At 45.8% G+C, this 22,839-nt stretch overlaps 2 protein-coding genes across 5 annotated transcripts; both read right to left on the bottom strand.

Moving 5' to 3' along the window:
* Nucleotides 1-1,774: 1,774 nt before the first annotated feature.
* Nucleotides 1,775-9,410, bottom strand: LOC136581648 (NAD(P)H dehydrogenase [quinone] 1-like). Of its 3 annotated transcripts, XM_066582268.1 has the most exons (6): nucleotides 9,176-9,407; nucleotides 7,684-7,848; nucleotides 7,014-7,144; nucleotides 6,737-6,850; nucleotides 5,290-5,391; nucleotides 1,775-2,199 (listed from the first exon to the last, which is right to left on the bottom strand). In XM_066582268.1, the coding sequence occupies exons 1-6, from the start codon at nucleotides 9,180-9,182 to the stop codon at nucleotides 1,891-1,893; spliced, it is 828 nt and encodes a 275-aa protein (XP_066438365.1). In that variant the 5' UTR covers nucleotides 9,183-9,407; the 3' UTR covers nucleotides 1,775-1,890. The 3 variants fall into 3 exon arrangements, with proteins under 3 accessions (XP_066438365.1, XP_066438367.1, XP_066438366.1); XM_066582270.1 differs by lacking the exon at nucleotides 7,684-7,848 and having other exon boundaries at nucleotides 9,176-9,410; XM_066582269.1 differs by lacking the exon at nucleotides 5,290-5,391.
* A 1,543-nt stretch (nucleotides 9,411-10,953) lies between these two features.
* LOC136581646 (NAD(P)H dehydrogenase [quinone] 1-like) lies at nucleotides 10,954-19,508 on the bottom strand. 2 transcript variants are annotated; one of them, XM_066582267.1, is made up of 6 exons: nucleotides 18,686-19,508; nucleotides 16,250-16,414; nucleotides 15,942-16,072; nucleotides 13,809-13,922; nucleotides 13,299-13,400; nucleotides 10,954-11,426 (listed from the first exon to the last, which is right to left on the bottom strand). In XM_066582267.1, the coding sequence occupies exons 1-6, from the start codon at nucleotides 18,690-18,692 to the stop codon at nucleotides 11,115-11,117; spliced, it is 831 nt and encodes a 276-aa protein (XP_066438364.1). In that variant the 5' UTR covers nucleotides 18,693-19,508; the 3' UTR covers nucleotides 10,954-11,114. The 2 variants fall into 2 exon arrangements, with proteins under 2 accessions (XP_066438364.1, XP_066438363.1); XM_066582266.1 differs by lacking the exon at nucleotides 18,686-19,508 and having other exon boundaries at nucleotides 16,250-16,427.
* Nucleotides 19,509-22,839: the final 3,331 nt, after the last annotated feature.

The following is a 22,839-nucleotide window of genomic DNA, read 5'->3' on the forward strand; positions in this document are numbered from 1 at the left end:
GAACGTAGTACCTCCACATGGCTCTCATAAGCTCAAAGACGCACATGTGTGACCAAAGGTTGCACCTTGGCCTGCTACATTATAACCTAGTGTAAAGGTCTATTTACACGGAGTGATGATCGCTCAAAAGCGATCTTTTGAGCGATAATCGTGTCTAAACGCGCGGCCATCGTGCACTGCTCGTTGACCGCTAAATTCAAGCCAGCCTGAAAAAATTGATGTGCAGTCTTATCAGGACTGCACGCTGCAATCTCCACGGGTAGGGCTGATAGTATTGTTTCAGCTACTTAACCTGCTGAATGTAGGTAAGAGCCCTCCAGCTATTAACTGCATTCAGATAAAGGCTAAATTTGCATGCTAATAAGCTACTAAGTAGCTACCTAATAGTTTATGCAAAATGATCGCTCAAACCTGTAATCTTAAACTGTCGTTTGAGCGATTTTTGCGCGATCATCACTCCGTGTAAATGGGCTTAAAGTGAATGTGATCATGTCATGACTAGCAAGTTGCCACAACCTGACAATTGCAAGAAATTCAAACTAGGTGACTGCATTCACTTGCATGAGCAGCTAGCTGATCTGGGCCTGAGTGTTAGGCTTCTTTCACATGAGCGCGTATCGGCCGGCCGTTTTCACGGCCAGCCGATATACCCTGCGTTGGGAGAGGAAAATCTGGTGAATGGGCGCACAAATCAAACGTTTGTGTGCCCGTTCATTTGGCCTGGTGAGGCCGGTGCAAATGCGCCAAGCTCACTAGGCCATCGCCCATTTACCCTGCCTCCCCATCGCAGGCTCACCTGTCGTTCCTCCTGACTCGTTCTGTGCAGTGGGAGAGTGGGGTGGAGCTAAGTGCCGGTCTGCCCCGCCCTCTCCCATTGATGGCTATGGACAAGGGGCGGGGAGAGGGCGGTCGCTTAGCTCCCCCCACGTCCCACCCCTTATCTATAGCCATCAATGGGAGGAGGACGGGTGAACCGGAGCTTAGCTCCTCACCACCCGCCCCCTCCCATTGCACAGAATGAGCAGGGAGGAACGAGAGCCTGCATGGGGGGAGGAGAACAGAGGGAGGGAGTTTAGCAGGCACACTGCTAAACTCCCTCTCACCTACGGCCGCTGCCATGAGGTCCTATAGTAGCCCTTGTAGCGGCTGACGTATTCCCGGCCCAAAAGATAGTTCCAGGACTATCTTTTAGGCCAGACGTAAAAACGCCCGGCGCTATATTGGCCCGGCCGGGTGTTTTTAAGTCTCAGAAATACGTCCATGTGATCTGATACATTAGAATTCAATGCATCAGATCACAGCGCATATCGGCCGGCAGATATGCGCTCATGTGAAAGAAGCCTTACTGATAAGCAGGGAAGATAAGCAGCACTATCTGAAGATGGTAATCCTCTACCTTCTGCCTGCAAGTTTATGGTGGAGATAACTTTTGGCTGTATGAGAATTTAGCTTTGAGCTATGTAACCCGTATAGCCAGGGATGTAGCTAAAGACTCATGGGCCCGGGTGCATAAGTTTATCTTGGGGCCCCCCAACTTCTCTTAACCCCTTAACGCAGAGGCGTAACTTAAAGCTCCTGGTCCCCAATGCAAAACCTGTAACAGGGCCCCCAACTATAATGCTTTATTCATAGTACTAGGCTCTCAATATGGAGAAGAGAGGCCTTATTGGCCCCCTAAGACCCCTGGGCCCGGGTGCAACCGCATCCCCTGCACCCTCTATAGTTACGCCAGTGTGTATAGCTGCTGATATAGAGACAATTATCAGATGCATAATTACAGCGATACACTTTAATGTCACATAGTAGTAAAACACGTTACGGACTATTAAATGAACATAACAAATATTGGGACGGTTTGAGCGGAGGGAACATCTGGCACCCTGTAGTCCATCATAACCCACTACCTTCAGGCTTCACCTGGCTGTCAGGTGGCAGAGGTTTGCCCAGGTGTTGCCCCACGGTTGGGCCGTACTTATCAGCAGATCTGGCCTCCTCCACTTCCTTCTTCAGAACATATCCACCAGACGTGTCAAAGTCCTGAATGGGAAGGAATCTGATGGGCTCTTCTTCCCAAATTGTCTCCAGTCGCTTCTCCCAGCTCTTCAGTATCCCAACACGAACTTCCTGAGTTACGTGTGCCACCGTGTAGGCGATCTGAGGCGCCAGGACATTGAATCCACAGAAGTGTAAAATGCCATTCTGGAAATGCAAAAAGAATTGGATTTTGCTTCATGGGGATATACGTTGTCAAGGGGAATAAGAACACCTAGTTCTTAAAATATTAATATAGTTCCCGTAGTAGAACAACAGAGGAATAGCTAAATGCAAAGTTCTAAAAAAAAGTGCTTCAATATTGTAATTTTATAGAAAATACATGTTTTTATTTAAAACAGACATCCTATTTAAGTCTATGGCCGCATGGAGGACTTTTTCTGAAACACCAGAAGCTATTTTGTTGCCATATCTGACATTTCAGGTATAGGCTCAATATGGAAACATTGAAGAAAATCCGGTAGATGGGCTTTCAGCACCCCTGTACCTCTGCCCCTGACCCTGCAGGTTACAGATCCAAAAATATACAGTGCCCATAGACATAAAATGTGTCCTGCTGAAGATAGGGGAAGCAGGGGCGTAACTATAGGGGATGCAGAGGATGTGGTTGCATTCGGGCCCAGCAGCCTTGGGGGGCCCATAAGGCCTCTCTTCTCCATATAGGAAGCCCAGTACTATGAATAAAGCATTATAGTTGGGGGCCCCGTTCCAGGTTTTGCATTGGGGCCCAGGAGCTTCAAGTTACGCCTCTGGGCGTAACTATAGGGGATGCAGAGGATGTGGTTGCTTCAGGCCTGGAAGTCTTAGGGGTCCATAAGGTCTTTCTTCTCCATATAAGGAGCCCAGCACTATAAATAAAGCATTATAGTTGGGGGTCCTGTTACAGATTTTGCATTGGGGCCCAGGAGCTCCAAGTTACGCATCTGAGGGGGAGAGAAATGTTTGCTCACATTCCCTCCACATATGCATATTAATATAGACCACCTATAGAAGATATATATTCAGGGGTCTCAATGGATGTATCCAAAGTATCCCCCCTGTACAGTGCAACCTGCAGCCAAATATATGTAATTTAATGTGTGACTGCCAATATAAACTCAAGGGCACCAAACCCACTCTACTTTTTATGCCCATATATATAACAAGTGGATTAGATGGGCAGCTTAGAGCGGGGGCAAAACCCTTCTAGCTGCCGTCTTCAAGCAGATGGAGGGGTAACTATAGAAGATTTCTCCTAACTACATGTTAACCATGTGATGGAGTTACATTAATTGGGCCTGAGAAGTACATTCGGGTGGGATCATTGGTTTGCACAACATGCTTCTATTGTATCTAGCGATCCCTCCTCCAGCTCATTAGCTTCCTTCTGCTGAACTATACTGTAATATAAGGAGATGAATAAAGTGTCCCACTTTCTGTCCAGTATATATATATATATGAGATTGAAGTGGACTGCAGCAAAGGCTGTTACTACAGAGTGAGTGTGCGGGCAGACGAGCGCATAAACGGCGCGTTTTTGCGACCAAATGTATATACGTGACCATCTGAGGCAATGGTTTCGAATGTATTCGTTCACATGGGCGATTTTACGGCGCGTAAAAACGGCAATTCGAAAAAAAACGGAACATATGCGACCGAAATACGCGCCAACGCATATTCGATCGCTGAAAAGACCGTTTGCAAAGTAGGAACAAACGAAAATACGCTTTCTAGCTCTGGTCGTGATCGGTGAAAAACGATCGCTCGGGCGATTATACGTTGCGCTCGTGCGAACGTAAATACGCCTACGCTCGTCTGCCCGCACCCTGATTGAGGACAGAGACGGGATCGATAGGTATCGTCCCTTCACCTCTCTCCTCTTGTCCAGTGAAGGACAGGTTGATTTTACAGCCCAGGGCCAGGCAGATTGCTGTAGAGTTGTGGCTGTGGCTCATGGTAAGTTGGGTACCCGTCACTCCACAATCTAAGGCTATCCTCCCTCGCCTTGCCTTGCTACGTGACATATACTATCACACCATGTATTTTTAATTGAATCTTGCAGCTCCCACTATTGTTTAGCGATGCGTAATAGGTTGACACATAAAATAAAGAATATTTACCAGCATGACTTGCATTGTGCCAGCTATTACATTCATGCCAATGAACATAGGGGCTTGGCAAATTTGCTGATAAGCTGCAAATATGGAAAATACTGAACCAGAGATCATTGAAGGCTCCAGCTCTTGATACCAGCAGATTACCGGCCTCTCAGGAGACGGGTCATACTCCAATTTTTGTACTAGATCCCTTGGGAGGCCATTACTGACCTGGACAGATCAAGCTGCTAACCATCCTCCTGCACCCCCCCCTCCCCAGATGCCATGCATAGATTGTGCCAGCCTTGTAGCCTTAAAGCCCTTTTACACACAACGCTTATAATTATTGCTCAAAATTCGCCATCTTTTGAGCCATAATCGTTGTGTCTAAATGTGCGCCCGTCATGCACTTACCGTGCACTTTTCGTCCATCACTGACTTTAGGTCCGCATTAAATCCTCATCCCTCAGGACGATAAGAGAGGATGGACTGCATGCTGAGTTCCCCACAGGCAGCACTGATAACAGTTGTTAACAGCCGCTATCCCGCTGGAGAACAATATTGATGTACGTATTTAAGGTGCATTTACACACACAGATGATCGCTCAAAATTCGTCATAAACTGACAGTTTTAGCGATCATTTTGCATAGGTATTAATGGGCTAATCAGTCCTTTAGTGCTTCATGTGCACGTATTTAGAGAACAGCGGGTGGTCTGTTCTCTAAATAAATCGCTATTGTTTTCCAGCGGGATGGCTGTTAAAGAATGTTATCAGCTGTTATCAGCGCTGCCCGCAGAGAACTCAGCGTGTGGTCCATATTATATCATCCTGAGGGACGAGGATTTCATGCAGACCTGAAGTCAGCGATGGACGAAAATTGCACGGTAAGTGCACGATGGGCGCACATTTACACACAACGATGATCACTGAAAAGATGGCTTTTGAGCGATAATCGTTGTGTGTAAAATGGCCTTTAGAGAACAGACCACCTGCTGTTCTCTAAATACGTGCACATGAAGCACTAAAGGACTGAATAGCTCATTAGTACCTATGCAAAATGATCACTCAAAAATGTCAGTTTCTGCCAAATTTTGAGCAATCATCTGTGTGTGTAAATGCATCTTTAGCCCTGATTGGCAGAAACGCCACAGAAAGCATACCTGAAGAGGCCAAAGAATGACATTGATGTCTCCAGTAATCCCTCTGGGTGTTGTCATTGACTCAAGACCACCAGTAGTGAAGGATAACAAGACTTTCTTATGCTGTTAAAAGAATATCACAAATTTATAAAGATATTTCCTGGAATCTGATATCAGAATGAGATTACATAATGCAAAATCCTGCAATCTGGAATCTGATGATCAACCAACAATCAACATTATATGAATTTCAGAGCAGCAGAAGACTGAGCAGTGTAGTTGAGAATATTTGGTAACCCATCACCTATATGTTCTCATGGATTACTGTATATAACAGCAACCTATTCATTCAGAGTAAATCAGTGATGTCATCAGTCAGTTCGCACTTTACACTTCGTTATAGGGCTGACAAGATCTATTAATAAGAACTTCTACCTATTTAGGGTCACTTGGGGTTACCTCATGCTCGCTCCCTCTCCCTTGTGGTTTTGTTATTCTCTTACCTGGTGGATAAATCCATCGTCTTCTGGTGTTGGCTCAAACTTGCATATTTTACCTGGCAGGCTTGTATTATTTAAGTCACTACTCATGTGTACACATCAAGCCTTTTCCTGAGGGCCTACCTCACTTACATATCACAAATGTGTTCGGTACTGTAATGTAGGTGACGCGTCTTTGTATGTCTGTTGGAGGTGCCCTGATTTGCAGAGCGGCCAGACAATGTGAATCCTTTGTAGCAGTCTATATAGCTGTAGTCTCAACGATGTAGGTTCATTATGGAGCTGAGCTTCTCAAACACCGGTTGCCTCCTTTCTTTTACCACTTTCCCTCTCAGGAAAAGATTCTCCAGGACATGTCCTCCCTGGCTCCTCAAGCCAATTCCTCACACCTTTGGCAACTCTCTCTCCCTGCAATGTAGTTCCCCTTAAGGCGCAGTACCACTGGAATTGCTCTTCAGCTTGAAACTCTCTATTATCTCAAGTCCTCTGGATCTCCCACCTGACCAATAGGAAGTCGCATACAACACTCCAAAGAGAAATAGAGGTCGCCCAAATACCATCTAAATTACATAACTATAGGAACCAAAACACATTGCAGCACAAACTCGAACCTGGGCTCCTTACTAGAGTTGGACATTGTGGACAGTGTCAGAAACAAACTATCGGAACAAGTGTGATGTGGATCTTTGAGGTGTACACAAAGGAACTGGTTTTGAGTGAGATGATTATCAGTTCGCTGTGTAAACCCCCCATACCAGTATTTCCTGACTAGCATTCCTCCTGGAACAAACACAAGAATTTACTGACGAGTGATGGAGATGCAAACACCAAACTAGTATCATCAAGCTGCGGTGACCATTGCTAGAAAATTACTAATTGCTATAACTGTCTTTCCACAATTCCCTTCACACCATCTCATGTCCAGTATGGCGGCTCAAAGTCAAGTTGGGTCAATGAGGGCAGTTTACCTTAAATGGTCCTTCGGAAAACATTGATTTGGCGCCATATGCAAACCCTGAAGAGAAGACTCGTTCCAACCATCCTTTCATTATGGTGGGGAACCCAAACCAGTGCAAGGGGAACTGGAAAAAATATTAATTGTCTCTTTAAATTCAAAGCAACACTTGGAAAAATACCACAAAAATATTGCAATGTTTTTTCTAAAACATATGCCACTTTAAGCAGTTTTTGGACGCCATTTTTCAAAGCATTGCCAGGATGATAAAGTGAGTGCAGGTCACTGACCTGAAAGATAACAAGGTCAGCTTTCTCCACTTTCTTCTGCTCTTCCTCAATGTCCTTGGCGAGATGACCTTCCTTCCACGCTAGCAGAGTCTCAGCGCCATATTTGAAATGATTTGGCTCCTTGGGTTCACCTGCATTAAAGCAGCATTGGAATTGTTAGGTCTATATGCCAATAAGTGCTACAAAATGGACGGTCTTTATCAGTACTCAGTAGTCACCAACCTGGGGGACCCCGACTATGTACATTATAAGAGTGGAGGGTTTCTTTTACTGATCTTGGACAACGCTTTAGAGGGGTTGTCCGATCTCAGCAAGTCATCCTCTATCCATAAGATAGGGGATAACTTTCTGATCAGTGGGATCCAACTGCTGGGACCCCCCACTGATCTCAAGATTTCACCCCTGGTGCATCCTAATGTTTTGATAGCAGTGGCCATGCATGCAAGTGCTCGGCCGTCTCTAGAAATCCCAATGAAGTAAATGGAGTGGAGATACGCACGCGTCATCACAGCTGTTAAAAATTCAGGACACATTGGGCCTGAAATCTCAGGATTGATGGGGGTCCCAGGAGTCAGACCCCAACCAATCAGCAAGTTATCTCCTCTCAAGTGGATAGGCGATAACTTGCTGAGATGGGAATACCCCTTTCAGTGCTACTTATTATTCTTACCCGTGATATCATCACGTGACAGGACAGCATTAAACTTCATCTCATACAGATCGGACACGAGAACTGTCCAGTCCTTCTTCTCTAAAGCTGCCTGAGCCGCTTCCTTCATGGCGTAGTTAAACGATGTCCGCTCTTGGTGAGCGAATGCAATCAGCGCTGTTTTGCCTATCAATAATAAAACATACAATAAGTCATTAGTTACATATAATCGCTTCCACGAGTGAACGCGCTGGTGACATCATCACCACCTCCGTCGCGCTCATGCAGCCCGTTTAGAGAGGCAGATTCATCATTGACCTGTTCAACGAGAATCGGTCACTTCCCATTTAGTGTTCACATTCCTATGTGAAACAATAAGCGAGAAATGTTTAAACTGAATGGCAGGTGAACGAGCCAACGATGACTTTTAGTCCTGCAGAAACCGAAGGACGAAGAGAAGCAATTCTCATTCGTTGTTGGATCGCATTTAGAGTCAACGATTATCCTTCACGTTCGTTCTTTTGAAAGGCACCTTAAGTTTCGTTTTAAGGCACCTTAAGTTTTAACCCCACCCAGATGTAGTTAACTATTCCCTAATATGTTGCAATTACCCAAATTGCTCATTTTAGCAACCTTCTACCCTACGGATCAGTCACTTTACGTCTTTAGACCACATAGTAACGTTATATTAGAAAGTTGCTATTCAAGCAATTCTCTAATATCCTGTAAATTGGTCCTAAAGTGAAAAGTAACATTAAGGGTGCGGGCAGACGAGCGTAGGCGTATTTACGTTCGCTCGAGCGCAACGTATAATCGCCCAAGCGATCGTTTTTCACCGATCACGACCAGAGCTAGAAAGCGTATTTTCGTTTGTTCCTACTTTGCAAACGGTCTTTTCGGCGATCGAATATGCGTTGGCGCGTATTTCGGTCGCATATGTTCCGTTTTTTTCGAATTGCCGTTTTTACGCGCCGTAAAATCGCCCATGTGAATGAATACATTCGAAACCATTGCCTCAGATGGTCACGTATATACGTTTGGTCGCAAAAACGCGCCGTTTATGCGCTCGTCTGCCCGCACCCTAAGGGTGCATTCACACGAACGTATATCGGCTCGGGTTTCACGCCGAGCCGATATACGTTGTCCTCGTGTGCAGGGGGGGGGGGGGAGGATGGAAGAGCCAGGAACTGAGGCTCCCGCCCCCTCTCTGCCTCCTCTACGCCCCTCTGCACTATTTGCAATGGGGAGAGGCAATTACTGCCCTTTTAGCCCCACCCCCATCCCGCCTCCTCTCATTGCAAATAGTGCAGAGGGGCGGAGAGGAGGCAGAGAGGGGGCGGGAGCCTCAGTTCCTGGCTCTTCCATCCTCCCCCCCCCTGCACACGAGGACAACGTATATCGGCTCGGCGTGAAAACCGAGCCGATATACGTTCGTGTGAATGCACCCTAAAGACTAAAACAACAAGGAGCAAAGTAAAGAGAAGTCTAAAGACAAGCCACACTAAAGACTCACCTGACATAATGTCACCTGTTGGCTTCTATCACAGAAGGATTCACGTTGGCTCAGGTGAAGTCGTCTTATCAACTTCCACACTAGAAATGCACATTTGAAGGAGAAATCTTTGTACTTATAGAGTTGGTTAACCAGCCCTACCAGAGGGGCCGTCACCATGACACAGGTAAGCGAGAAATCCTAGCATTTACCTGGAGGAAAGAAACCCTACCCTCTCATTCCTTAATGGAATAGACCCCAGCTCAAGATTCATAGACCCCAGGCAGATTCTCCATTACTTCACATATAAATAGCATTTTTGTTCTGTAACATACATATCATTGGGGAGCATGTGGGAAAATATATATTACTATTATATACATAGGGAACAGCAGATAGGAGAGCTGAACAAGAATTAGAGGGCACGTTCACGTAATAGTATATCTAAAAAAGTAGGGTTGTGCCCTGTAACTTTCGTAACAACATAGATACCTCTGACAGTCAATAACTAAATATGAACATAACCTTATTTGTAAAATACTAGAGAAATGCAAGAAAGAATCCATTTCTTCCTTATTGGTAAGGCAAAGTCCCCTGGTGCTAGCACCGAGTCATAACTGACTCCTAGGGTGACGTCTTCTTGGCAGACTGTTTTGACATTGCTTTCCCCCACCAAGCTGGGTCCTCATTTTACCAACCTCGAAAGGATGGAAGGCTGAGTTGACCTTGACCAGGCTACCTGAACCATGCGGGGGATTGAACCCGCAGCCTTCAGGTCATGAGTGAGAGCTTCTGCTCCTTAACACTCTGTGCCACACGGGGTTCATTCCTTATTGACACTGTATTAATAATACACTTGCTGATTGTTATATTCCTAGGACCATGGATCTCTGGCTTTGACCATCATTCGTATGCATCGACCCAATCCTTGCTGAGGGGACACATCATCTGGTTTTATTGCCTGTCCATCGAATTAAGAGTTCTGGCCAGACCTTCAGGAGGTAGGAAGCTGCACTATAATTCTGAGAGGGGGCACTGCATTTTTGAGGGGCAAAAGAGGGAACTATAACTTGAGGGCCACCAAGGCAACACTGTAATATTCTGTGGCACAAATATTGTATAGTTCAAAGGAGTACAGAGCACACACTGTAGAGGGGCACAGAAACATAACCGTAACTGTGAGGAGCATAAAGTGGGTACTATGACTTTCAGGGGCAGATTGGAGGTTTTATTACTTTGTAGGGCCATGGAGGGGGCACTAGTACTTTTGGGGGTTATTGAGAGGGGCACTAGGGGTAATGGTAGGAGGGCTAGTATGTGTAGAGCCAGGTTGTGGCTGAAAGAAGTCTTCATGGCAGTATAGGGCGAGATAGAGTAGACAAAAAAAAAGGTGGATTACTGCAGTTGGGGGCTAAGCAATTTGTGGTAACTGCACTATAATAACTAGATTTCCATACATCCAGTCCTTCAATCCCCGGAGAGATAAATGGTGTCAGAGTTGTTTGGAAATGTTATAGGAAGAGGAGGACTTGCAAAAAACATGGAAACCCAGCTGATCTGAGCCTGCCTGGTAACGAACATGAGCGACAGGCGGTGCCATAGCAGTATAGAGATACCATTGGAAGGGGGATTTATAAATAAGCATGCCCAACTAGCTGATTGGAGCCTGCGTGTTACTGAAGTAGGTAAGATAAGCGGCACTATCTGGAGATGGTAATCCTCCTCGTCCTGCCTGCATGCTTATAGTGAAGATAGCTCTTGGCTGTATGAGAATTTAGCTTAGAGCTATGTAACCCGTATAGCTGATAATATAGAGGCAATGATCAGATGCACAATAGGACCAATACACATTTAAATGTCATATAGTAGTAAAACACTTCACAGACTATTAAAATTACGTATCAAATATTTGAACATTTTGAGCAAAAGGAACATCTGCCACCTGGTACCTTCTAGACTGTCATAACCCACTGCCTTGAGACTTCAGCTGGCTGTCAGGTGGCAGAGGTTTGCCCAGGTTTTGCCCAACCGTTGGGCCATACTTATCAGCAGAATTGGCCTCCTCCACTTCCGTCTTCAGCACAAGTCCACCAGTCGTATTCTCAAAGTCCTGATTGGGAAGGAATCTGATGGGCTTCTCATCCCAGATTGTCTCCAGTCGCTTCTCCCAGTTCTTAAGCATCTCGACACGAGCTTCCTGAGTTACATGCATCACGCCATATGAGATCTGAGGCGCCAGGACTTTGAATCCACAGCAATTCAACATGCCATTCTGGAAACGCAAGAAGAATTAGATTTTGCCTAGTAGAGACACACGCTATTGGCAGGAGGGATAACGCCAGTTCATTAATTTATTAATTTATAGTATTTTGGTTAATTGTTTATGCATTTTTGGTGGGCTACGGACCACCCTGATCAAGGGGAGCATTCCCATCCTCTCCCCTCCCTCCCGTATTCATTGTCATGGTAATTATTCATAGGGTTTTAGTTGCCTATGTTATGGGTGGACGAGGGCATCTCATCTCATAGCAGTCTGTATTTATTGGAAACTCATATTTATTAATATGTTGCTATGTAATCCCTTAAAGCAGTTCTGCCAAGTAATGATTGGTGGGGTACGACTGCTGGGACCCCCCATGATGTTGATAACGGGGGCCCAAAAGTTCCACACATGTATGAAGCAGCGGCTGCATATGGGCATTACTTTCAATTACCGTGTCCGAGATTGCTGAGCGCTCATATTCCAGAATTCATGGGGCTCCCATTTAAATTAATAGAGAAGCTGCATGCTTGTGTGACCTTTGCGGTGACCTTCGGGATTCCCGTTATCAGGATCATTGGGGGTCCCAGTGGTTTGACCCCCACTGATTTTAAAGTTATCCCTTATCCTGTGGGTAGAGGATAACTTTACAATTTGGCCCAACCTCTTTAATAAATACCGCTGTACTGTATTTCCACAAATGAAGTCTCTTTTTACCTATTTAATATTTCATAGCTGTTGGTCATATTGGTGGCGCTTGTGTTACTACCAGTATGTGACAAAGTAAAAAAAACTAAGGCATACTCAGCACTGCCATCCCGCACCAGTCCAGCACCACCACTCCTGTCCTCGGCACCAGTCTTTGGTTACTTTGGCCACTGCAGTGACTAGCCTAAGCGGTCTCGAGTCATACAACACTGGCGATTGGCCCCAGCAGTCACATGTGTATACGGAACATCAACACTGCAGCCAAAGTAACCAAAGACTAGTGGAAAGGAAGGGAGCAGGGGCTCTGAACTGGTGGGGGATTGCAGTGGTGAGTGTGGCTAAGGTTTTTTTTTACTTTTTCACATCCCTTGCCCTCTGTACAAGTTTACTGTAACTCAAAAAACCTCTTTAAATCTATGGCTGAATGGAGGAGTTTTTCTATAGCAGCACCAGAAGCAGCAATGTTGTCTACAGGACAACTATATGTGACATAGTATGTTAGGCCGAAAAGAAGACATATCCATCTAGTTCAGCCTATTACCCCCCAATGTAATATGGGTAATATGCAAATAAGGGAGATGGAACAATACCTCTGCAGCGCCACCTATTGGAAGGCAACCTGAGATGCACTTTCGGGTGGGGATCATTGGGTTGCACAACATGTTTTGTTTGTATCTAGTACTCCCTCCTCCGGCTCTTTGGCTTCCTTCTACTATCACACCATGTATTTTTATTGATCTTGTATTTGCAGCCCCCACTATTGTTTAGGGATGCATAATAGGTTGACACAAAAAATAAAGTTTTTTAAACAGTATGATTTGGATTTTACCACTTTTTACATTCACACCAAGGGGCCTGGGAAATGTTGGCAAACAGCAGCATGTGACTCCCGATGCTGTCTAACCACCTATATAGGTATACTCATAGCCTGGGAAATACTGCTGATAAGCTGCAAATATGGAAAATACTGAACCAGAGATCATTGAACGCTCCAGCTCTTCATACCAGCAGATTACCAGCATCTCAGGAGACCGGTCATACTCCAATTTTTCTATTGGATTCCTTGGGAGGCCATTACTGACCTGGACAGATCAAGCTGCTAACCATCCTCCACCCCCTCAGATGCCAAGCATAGATTGCGCCAGCCTTGTGGCACCAACGCCATTGATGAATTACCTGCATAGGCCAGAGAATAACATTGATGTCTCCACTGATCCCTCTGGGTGATAGCATTGGCTTGCGGCCGCCAGTAGTGAAGGACAGCAGGGCTTTCTTATGCTGTTAAAAAATAAAATCACAAATTCATAAAGATTTACCCAAAAAAATCTGATATCACAGCAGTTGGAATGAGATTAAATAATGAAAAATCCTCCAGATTGGAATCTGATAATCAACCAGCAACCAACATAATGTGGGATTATGCAGCAGACGGAGCAGTGCAGTTTAGAATAATTACTAATCGGTCGTCTATATACTCCTATTTATTTTGCAATAAGGTGCTTTCATTATATACAGCAGTGGCCTATGGTACTCATTCAGGGTAGGGCACTGATGTCTCGGTTTGCATGTGAATTCACACTCTATTCATTCAGGGTAAGGCACTGATGTCTCGGATTGCATGTGAATTCATACTTGACACTCTCATGTATGACGGCTAAACCCTAAGAGTCAATGACTGCGGTTTACCTTGAATGGTCCTTCAGAATACTTTGTTTGAAGGCCATGCGCAAACCCTGCAGAGAAGACTCGCTCCACCCATCCTTTCATTATGGCGGGCAGCCCGAACCATTGCAATGGAAACTGGAACATATAATAAATGTCACTTCAAATGTAAAGCAAAGTCGTCTCACATTCACTTTCATAAATGTAACCATAAAAACCTATCTTATGCAAGAGTCCTGCACATGTTCCAACTTCCACATAAAAGTGTCCTACACTGACGGCAGGGACCCTCACCAATCTGGAGGAGTCCCAAAAGGTGCACGAATGAATGAAGCAACGCTGTGCATGTGCACCCTGCTCCATTCATTTCAAGGGGAGTGCCAGAGATTGCAGAGCGCCATTACTCGGAAATCTCCAGCAGTTGGACTCCCACTGATCATAAAGTTATTCCCAATTCTGTAGATAGAGGATAACTTTAGAACTTGTGTAGTGGCCTGGAGCAATGGGGCCCTTCCATAAAAGTGTGCCTACATTTGTCTAATTGTATTGTCAGTATCCCCTGTGTTGCATGATTGATGTGTATTGCATAGCTGCAGCACTGTAAGGGTTAACTGGTAGGTCTGCCTGGAAATGTATCGTTTTACGTTGTGAGTTTGGAAGTCATGTGATCATGCTTCATATAGGTGTTTGCAAGTTAACCAGTCAGTAGGAGTAACCAATCAGTCAGCGAGTAGGCTGAGAGAGGAGTTGGAGAATAGAAGAGGCCGAGCGATATTCCGTGAGTTGCCCTGGGACTACTACTCCCAGGAGTCATTCCCACTAAACTAAGGAGAAGAAATCGCCACGCAGAGCTGCGGTGCGTGTAAAAGAGAGAGTGTTGACAGGATGAGAGTTTGGAGAAGAAAAGAGTTCATTTGAGCAGAGTTGCACAGATAACTTGGACTGTGGGCCCGATAGCTATCCTGTGTTTTGCCTCCCTGTCTCATCATTCCCGCTGCCTGCACCCATGCTAAGCTTTGGCCTAATTATTGCTGGACTGTTTGAAGTTGGCGTATTTCAGTAAAGTAACATTGCCAACTGTTCCTGGCTTTGTTTTCATCTATACTTTATGTGTGTGGACTCTCGTTTTATTATCCAGTATCACCGCAGAGGAAGGAGCGTTGGCGTCACGTGACATTGAACTTTAAGTTCTTCAACACCGCTTGAATTGTTTTACCCTTGACAGCTCCCCTAGCGGTGGCCTGGACAGGTCACGTTCTACCCTTACAGGGGAGGAGATTGTAGAGCACCGTGACGAGTGACATCTTAATCCCTGCCATCTTCTTGACCGTGGGCCTGCTCGTAGCCCGCCGCACTTGGCATAACCCCTTTAAATACTCTAAGTGCGACTTCTAGAGATGAGCGAGCATACTCGCTAAGGGCAATTACTCGACCGAGCATTGCCCTTAGCGAGTACCTGCCCGCTCGGGAGCAAAGATTCGGCTGCCGGCGGCGGGGGAGAGCGGGGAGGATCGGAGGGGAGATCTCTCTCTCCCTCCCGCTCCCCACTGCTCATGGACGCAACTCACCTGTCACCCGTGCCGGCAGCCGAACCTTTTCTTCCGAGCGGGGAGATACTCGCTAAGGACAATGCTCGCTCGGCTTCACATGCAAAAACGTTCTCTCCTGCAAAAAGTACTTTTTTACGTCTGTGTGTCATCCGTTTTTCATGCACGCACGGAAAAAATTTGGCCAACTGATTTAATTTTTTTGTTTTCATTGTCTCCTGACAACGTGTAAAAAAACACACAGCACACATACATGTAACATCCGTGTTCGCTACATTTTTTTTACACTCCCATAGACTTTTATAGGCGATTTTAGTCCACGAATACAGACCAAACCGGGACATACTGCAATTTTTTTACGCGTAACATCAGTTCCCATAAAAAAAACGTACATGTGAATACACCAATCTACTGTAACGGGTCCATGTGCCATCCATATCAGCCAATAAAAAATATGGACAGAAAATACACCTGTGTGAATGGGCCCTAAAGAATGGTGGGATCCAAGTCGTAAGACTAAAGCAATCCACAGATCTAAGGGGACATTTGAAGGTTACAGAACTATACCACCAGGCACAACCACACGTACGGACCACATTATTACTCTTACCTGAAAGATCACAAGGTCAGCCTTTGCCACCTTCTTATGCTCTTCTTCAATATCCTTGGCAAGCCGTCCCTCCTTCCACGCTACCAGAGTCTCTGCGACATATTTGAAATCACTTGGCTCCTTGGGTTCACCTGCATTAAAGCATCATTGGACTTTTTAGGCACCTATATCCCAAAAATTGCCCAAAAAATGTATTTTGTTCTAAATCCGTGTTTCCCATGCGTTTGAGCGCTGAGGTCTAGAAAAAAAACGTAGATCCTTCTTTCTTACCTTGGACAATTTCTTTAAACGCTGCTTATTATTCTTACCCCTGATATCATCACGTGACATGACAGCATTAAACTTCATCTCATACAGATCAGACACAAGAACCGTCCAGCCCTTCTTCTCTAAAGCTGCCTGAGCCGCTTCCTTCATGGCGAAGTTGAACGATGTCCGCTCTTGGTGAGCGAATACAATCAGCGCCGTTCTGCCTATAATTATCATAACTCACAATAAGTCATTATTTACAAATGGGATTTCAAGCCCTTGTTTAACCCCTCGCCCCACAATATCAGCACCCACCCGATCACACATCCAGCCAACTATAGGGAACAGAGCAGTCATACATCAGGGATTTAAAGCATCCGCTTTGGAGCCTCTTTTCAGGATAAACTGCACTATGGAATGGCTTAGCTAACAATTCCCTAACATGCTGCTACAAGTCGTATTACCCAATTAGCTAATTTAATGGTCCTTCTACTTGGGGCATTTATCAGTCCGAATGCTTATTCACCCAACAATCAGACTGTGTAAAGGGACCAATGATCAGCCAACAAGCGAGCAAACACTAATTTGGTAGCTGATTGGCTCGTTTAAGTGAGCAGATCAGCGGAGGGTAAGTAGGGTAAGTATATGGGTTTCCAGAAGGCGTTCTATTACTACTGGAGCTACTGTGGGGGTCACTCTTACTGCTAGGGCCGATATAGGGGACACTGTTAGTAATAGTGTCCCCTATATACTCCCCAGTAGTAATAGAATTACCACTGAGGCTACTATTACTACCAAAGCACCTGTGGGGGTCACTATTACTACTAGGGTCACTGTGAGGGTCAATATTACTACTGAGGCAACTGTGGGGGTCACTATTACTACTGGGTCCGCTGTGGGGGTCACTATTACTACTGAGGCGTGGGGTCACTATTACTACTGAGGTAACTGTGGGGGTCACTATTACTACTGAGGTAACTGTGGGGGTCACTATTACTACTGAGGCAATTGTGGGGGTCACTATTACTACTGAGGCGTGGGGTCACTATTACTACTGAGACAACTGTGGGGACACTTTTACTTATAGGACTGCTGTGGGGTCACTATTACTACTGAGGCCACTGTGGGTTCTCTGTTACTACTGGGGCTACAGTGGGGGTCACTATTACTACTGGGGCTACTGTGGGGGTCACTATTATTGCTGGGGCCACTGTGCGGTTCACTATTACTACTGGGGCCACTGTGAGGGTCACTATTAATACTGTTGCCACTGTGGGGGTCACTATTACCACTGGGGCCACTGTAGGGGTCACTATTACTACTGGGGTTGCTGTGGGAGTCACTATTACCTCAGAGACAATTGTGGGGGACACTATTACTACTGGGGCCGCTATGGGAGTCACTATTACTACAGAGGCTACTGTGGGGGGTCACCTGCAGCTAATTTCATACTAAACGGTGCTCCTCCTCACCTGCTTCGAAGGCTTCCCGCTGTTGGTGCTCCTTGGCTTCCGGTCCCCAGCGGCCTCATCAGCTGAGGCCACTGTGAACTAGAAGCCGGGGAGCGCTGACTGTGGAAAGCTTCCAGAGCAGGTGAGGGTAGTGTTGCATAGTACAAAATCAGCTGCAGATATGCGACTGATTTGCAGTCAAAATCCGCACCAGTGGTACAGAATTTGACTGTTTTATGGATGCAGAAATGCTGCAGAATTTGTTCAGTTTTTTTTAAATGGCCTTGTACATATTATAACGATGGAGGTAAAATCATACGTCATGATAAGCCCCGCCCCCTGACCACACCCCTCTGTCCTGCTTTGACCCTGGAAAAATCTGATCACCCTATCTAATGTGTATGGGGACCCTTAATGGAAAACTCCAGCCTTTGGCCGCTAACATACTGCTGCGTTTTGGCCTCCGTTTTTATAATACGAAAGTGCGTTCCGGCCTGACCGCTGGTCTCCTAACTCAAACTCTGAGCATTACAGGTATGCATCAGAAGACCCACAGTCAGTCCAGGATTCCTTATTACGGATACAAAGCAGAGGCCAAAATACGGCAGTGTGTCACCAGCCGTATCTTAAGCCCAGGCCAGGCTGCTGCTCTGCCACTTCTCCATGCTTTACACTTCAGCTCTCCCTGTTTAGATTGGCTGTTGTGTGCAAATACAAGCAGAGGTGCAAAATAAAACTCCTGGGCCCCAAATGCAGAAACGTACCATGCATAATTTACAGTACTAGTCTCCTCATCTAGAGTAGAGGAACCTATTCGGCGGCCTCAGGTTCCAAGGTCAGTCAGCGCCCATAAACGAGCCGTGCACTGGGCAATCAGCCAACCTTTAGAAAACTTTGGCAAAGTTTATACTAACATTGTGACTGTATGAGTTGCATAGAAAAGCCCTACTATTGTATGTATAAATGTTAAAAATCTACTACATATCATAAAAATGTGCAAAACAAAGTAGATTCACACTGCTGGAAGACATGCTAAAGACTCACCTGACATAACGTCCTTCCCTGTCGTCTTCTAAATCAATGTAGAAGGATTCACCTTTGCACGGTTGAAGTTGCCTTATTAACCTTCACACTGGATCTGCATATCTGATGGAGAACTCTGTGTATTTATACAGTAAGCCAACTTACTAGGCCTGCCGGAGGAGGTGTCACTGTGATACAGTTGGGAGATCATGGAGGTTACCGGGGTAAAGAGAACCCTCCCACTCAGAAGCCTAACTTGAAGCTGCGGGGCCCAAGTGCAAAATCTGGAACTGGGCCCCCAACTATAAAGCTTCATTGATAGTATTGGTTTGCAATATGGGGAAGAGAGGCTTTATGGGCCCCCTAGGGCTCCTGGGCCCAGCTGCGACCGCACCCTCTGCACCCCCTATACGTATGCCATGCTCCCATTGTGTTCTCATTATTTCACATGTAAATAGTGACTTTTTTTAATAACATACATATCATTGGGGAGCAGGTAGGAAAATATCATATTATTACTATTACAGTATATATATGGGGAATAGCAGATTGAACAGAGCCCAACGGGGATTAGAAGGCATGTTCATGCATGAACTGGGCCAGGCGGGGTAACTGGACACGACCCCCTGTGTTAGCTGATAGACAAAAGCCTCGGTGGCTGAGGTGTAGGCTCTGACAGCAGTACTAACATACACACGTGGCCATGACCACGAGCAATGGAAAGGTGAGAGAGATCTTGTTATTTATTTGTATAGCGCCAGGTAATTAATTTATTACCCCCCAACAAGCTGGGTACTCATTTTACTGACCTTGGAAGGATGGAAGGCTGAGTCAACCTTGAGCCGGCTACCTGAACTGTGTGGGGATTAAGCTCACAACCTTCAGGTCGTGAGTGAGAGCTTAACACTCTGTGCCACACAAGGCCCTTAACATATAGTGCCAATAGAAAACTACAGTTTGTTCCGCAAAAAGCAAGCCGTGTATGCAGTGTTTGTGTGTGGTGGACATGTATGTAGCGTCGATGTAATTGGCGTCTTTGTATGTAATAGATGTGTATGTAGTGTCCATGTAACTGGCGCCCGTGTATGTAGCGTCTGTGTATGTAGTGGACATGTATGTAGTGTCCATGTGACTGGTGTCCGTGTATGCGATGTCCGTGTGACTGGCGTCTTTATATGTAATCTCTGTGTACATATTGGATGTGCAGGCAATGTCTGTGTATGTAGCGTTCGTGTATGTGGCACCCGTGTATGTAGCATCTATGTAACTGGCGTTCGTGTATGCAGTGTTTGTGTATGTAGTGGACATGTATGTAGCGTCGATGTAATTGGTGTCTTTGTATGTAGTAGATGTGAATGTAGTGTCCATGTAACTGGCGCCCATCTATGTAGCGTCCATGTATGTAGTGGACGTTTATATAGCGTCCATGTAACTGGCGTCCGTGTATTTAGTGGATGTGTATGTAGCATCCATGTATGTAGTTAATGTGTATGTACCGTGCATGTAACTGGCGTCTGTATATGTAGTGAACGTGTATGTAGTGTCCATGTAACTTTTGCCCATCTGTATAGCGTCCGTATATGCAGCATCCGTGTATGCAGCGTCCGTGTATGTGGTGTTTGTGTATGTAGTTGACGTGTATGTAGCGTTCGCGTATTTGGTATTCGAGTATGTACTGTTTATGTAACTGGCGTCCATGTATGTAGCATTTGTGTATGTAGTGGACATGTATGTAATGTCCATGTGACTGGTGTCCGTGTATGCGGCGTCCGTGTAACTGGCGTCTTTATATGTAATCTCTGTGTACATATTGGATGTGCAGGCAATGTCTGTGTATGTAGCATTCGTGTATGCAGCATCCGTGTATGTAGTGGACGTGTATGTAGCGTCCATGTAACTGGCGTCCGTGTATGTAGTGGACGTGTATGTAGCGTCCATGTAACTGGCGTCCGTGCATGCAGTGTTTGCATATGTAGTGGACATGTATGTAGCGTCGATGTAACTGGCGTGCTTGTATGTAGTGGATGTGTATGTAGTATCCATGTAACTGGTGCCCATCTATGTAGCGTCCGTGTATGTAGTGGACATTTATATAGTGTCTATGTAACTAGCGTCTATGTATGTGGTGTTTGTGTATGTAGCGTCCATGTAACTGGCATCCATCTATGTAGCGTCCATGTGTGTAGTGGACGTGTATGCGGCATCCGTGTATGTAATGGATGTGTATGTAGCTCTATGTAACTGGCATCCATCTATGTAGCGTCCGTGTATGTAGTGGACATTTATATAGCCTCCATGTAACTGGCATCCGTGTATGCGGTGTCTGTGTATGTACTGTCCATGTATGCAGTGTCCGTTTAACTATCCTCCTTATATGTAGCGTCTCTGTATGTAGCATCCCTTTTTGACCGATTTGTGAATGCTCACTAGAACGGAAATGAACGGCTCCGCCCCCCAACGATTTTAATGAGTGTTTTAAAAACGGAAACTCATACATCTCTCATGTGTGCTCCAGGATTTTATTTTTCCTGGAAGCAAGATTTTTTGTAGGAAGTAGCGATCCTCGGCAAGTAGTTTGCATTATTTTCGATAGGAAACTTCGCACCGCATCGCGTTCGCCTCACGCACCTTGAGATGTTTTTCCCGGCCCCATTGAAAACAATTGGGGGGCATTCCAAGGAAACGCCCAAAGATAGGACACGCCGCTATATTTTCTCACACTGTGATGCAGGGAAAACATCGTTCATGTGTATGCCCCTATTCAAAAGAATGGGGTCCACATGCGTGGGGGATTTCTACATCTCGCAACGCACAAATCTTGCGTGGTTTTCTCGTTCGTGTGAAAGCGACCTTAGGGGATTCCGCTCTCCTACTCATTTATGGGGACAGTAAAGGGGGGTCTCCAGGCTGAATGGTCCCCTTTGACTATAATGGGGTCTTTTCAGCTGTCTGCCATTTTACTGGACAGAAAAGTCCTACATTTCGTGCTGAATCTGCGACGGCGGCTCCGAACGCAGACACGAACATAACCTCAATACTGACTTTGCTGCAAAAATGGAAGAGAGAAGGAAAGCCGGAGCAGCGGTGTGAGCGAGGTCGGAATGACCCCAACTTCAGACATGTGTGTTGTGCATGTCAGTAATATGGCGGCGTGTTCTGGGCACGTTAAGGGGGATATTACACGCAGACGCCACAATGTTAAATGGACGCTGTCGCCTCCATACAGCGCCATAAACTAAGTCCTGGTGCAGTTCGTGGGCTGACAGGGAGCGGTGCCCCCTGGTGGAGATCATATGTGGTCTGAAAATCTGACTCTCTTCCATCCGCTGTGCGCACACTCTCTTCTAGAAGTCTATGAAAGTGCAAACAGCGGTCTAAAAAGAGTCACATTTTCAGACTGTGCGCTGACTTCACAGGGGGCGCTGTGGGAACTGGGGAACAGATGAGAATATAATATATACCCCCCCCCCGGCTCCCTGTCACCTCCATGAACAGCTCTATTACCTGCTGCTGTTTGGTGGCGTCCCCTTCTGCTTCTTCTGGCTTTGGCGCACCATATAAGTAACCACAATCTGCTCTGCTTTCCCACCTTGATGGAGTGCAGGAGGACACTTTTGGCTTCCGTCAGATGAATCGGGCCTGCAGTTACATGCAGCAGGTGTACCGGCTGCTTTCCCCTAGGATACACAAAGCGCAGTGTGAGAACGCGATATCCCAGAGCGTCCGCCATGTCGGTCGGACTCTGTAGTTCTTCAGCCCAGTGGATTTCATTGCCGGTTCTCTCCTGTTGTGGCTCGCCTCCATTCCCCAATACCGGCCGTTGCTAGATTTGGTTACTGGTGCTGAAAATGTGTAAAGTGGTCAATATCTATGACTCGCTATCATTCAAATTTAACGTAACCCATTGACAGTCAATGAGGAGGACCGCCCACTTGACACAATTAAGGTGTGTTTGCACAGGGTGGAATTGCTTCAGCATTTCTGCATTGAAGATCCAGTGTTTCCAGTAAGAATTGCATGGATGGGATGTGGAAGTCTACAGAGAATTGATGCACTGTGTGGATTATAAATCTATGTCCCCCGTGACGTCAGATTAGACTTTTAAAAAAAAAATTATTAATTAAAAATTCTTACTTTTCCACTGTAGCCGCATCCATAGGAGCCTCGGTTACAGA

This window comes from Eleutherodactylus coqui, chromosome 11, assembly GCF_035609145.1.
Source record: "Eleutherodactylus coqui strain aEleCoq1 chromosome 11, aEleCoq1.hap1, whole genome shotgun sequence".
NCBI classification, from domain to species: Eukaryota; Metazoa; Chordata; class Amphibia; order Anura; family Eleutherodactylidae; genus Eleutherodactylus; species Eleutherodactylus coqui.

Excerpts from the sequence above, each read along its gene's own strand:
- LOC136581648 (XM_066582268.1), bottom strand. Across the intron at positions 7,145-7,683 it reads GTCACGTGATGATATCACGG|GTGAACCCAAGGAGCCAAAT; the intron begins GTAAGAATAATA and ends GCTTTAATGCAG. Across the intron at positions 6,851-7,013 it reads CTGACCTTGTTATCTTTCAG|TTCCCCTTGCACTGGTTTGG; the intron begins GTCAGTGACCTG and ends TATTTTTTCCAG.
- LOC136581646 (XM_066582266.1), bottom strand. The coding sequence starts at position 16,427 with ATGATAATTATAGGCAGAACGGCGCTGATTGTATTCGCTCACCAAGAG. Across the intron at positions 13,923-15,941 it reads CTGACCTTGTGATCTTTCAG|TTTCCATTGCAATGGTTCGG; the intron begins GTAAGAGTAATA and ends TATATGTTCCAG. Across the intron at positions 13,401-13,808 it reads ATTCTGAAGGACCATTCAAG|CATAAGAAAGCCCTGCTGTC; the intron begins GTAAACCGCAGT and ends ATTTTTTAACAG.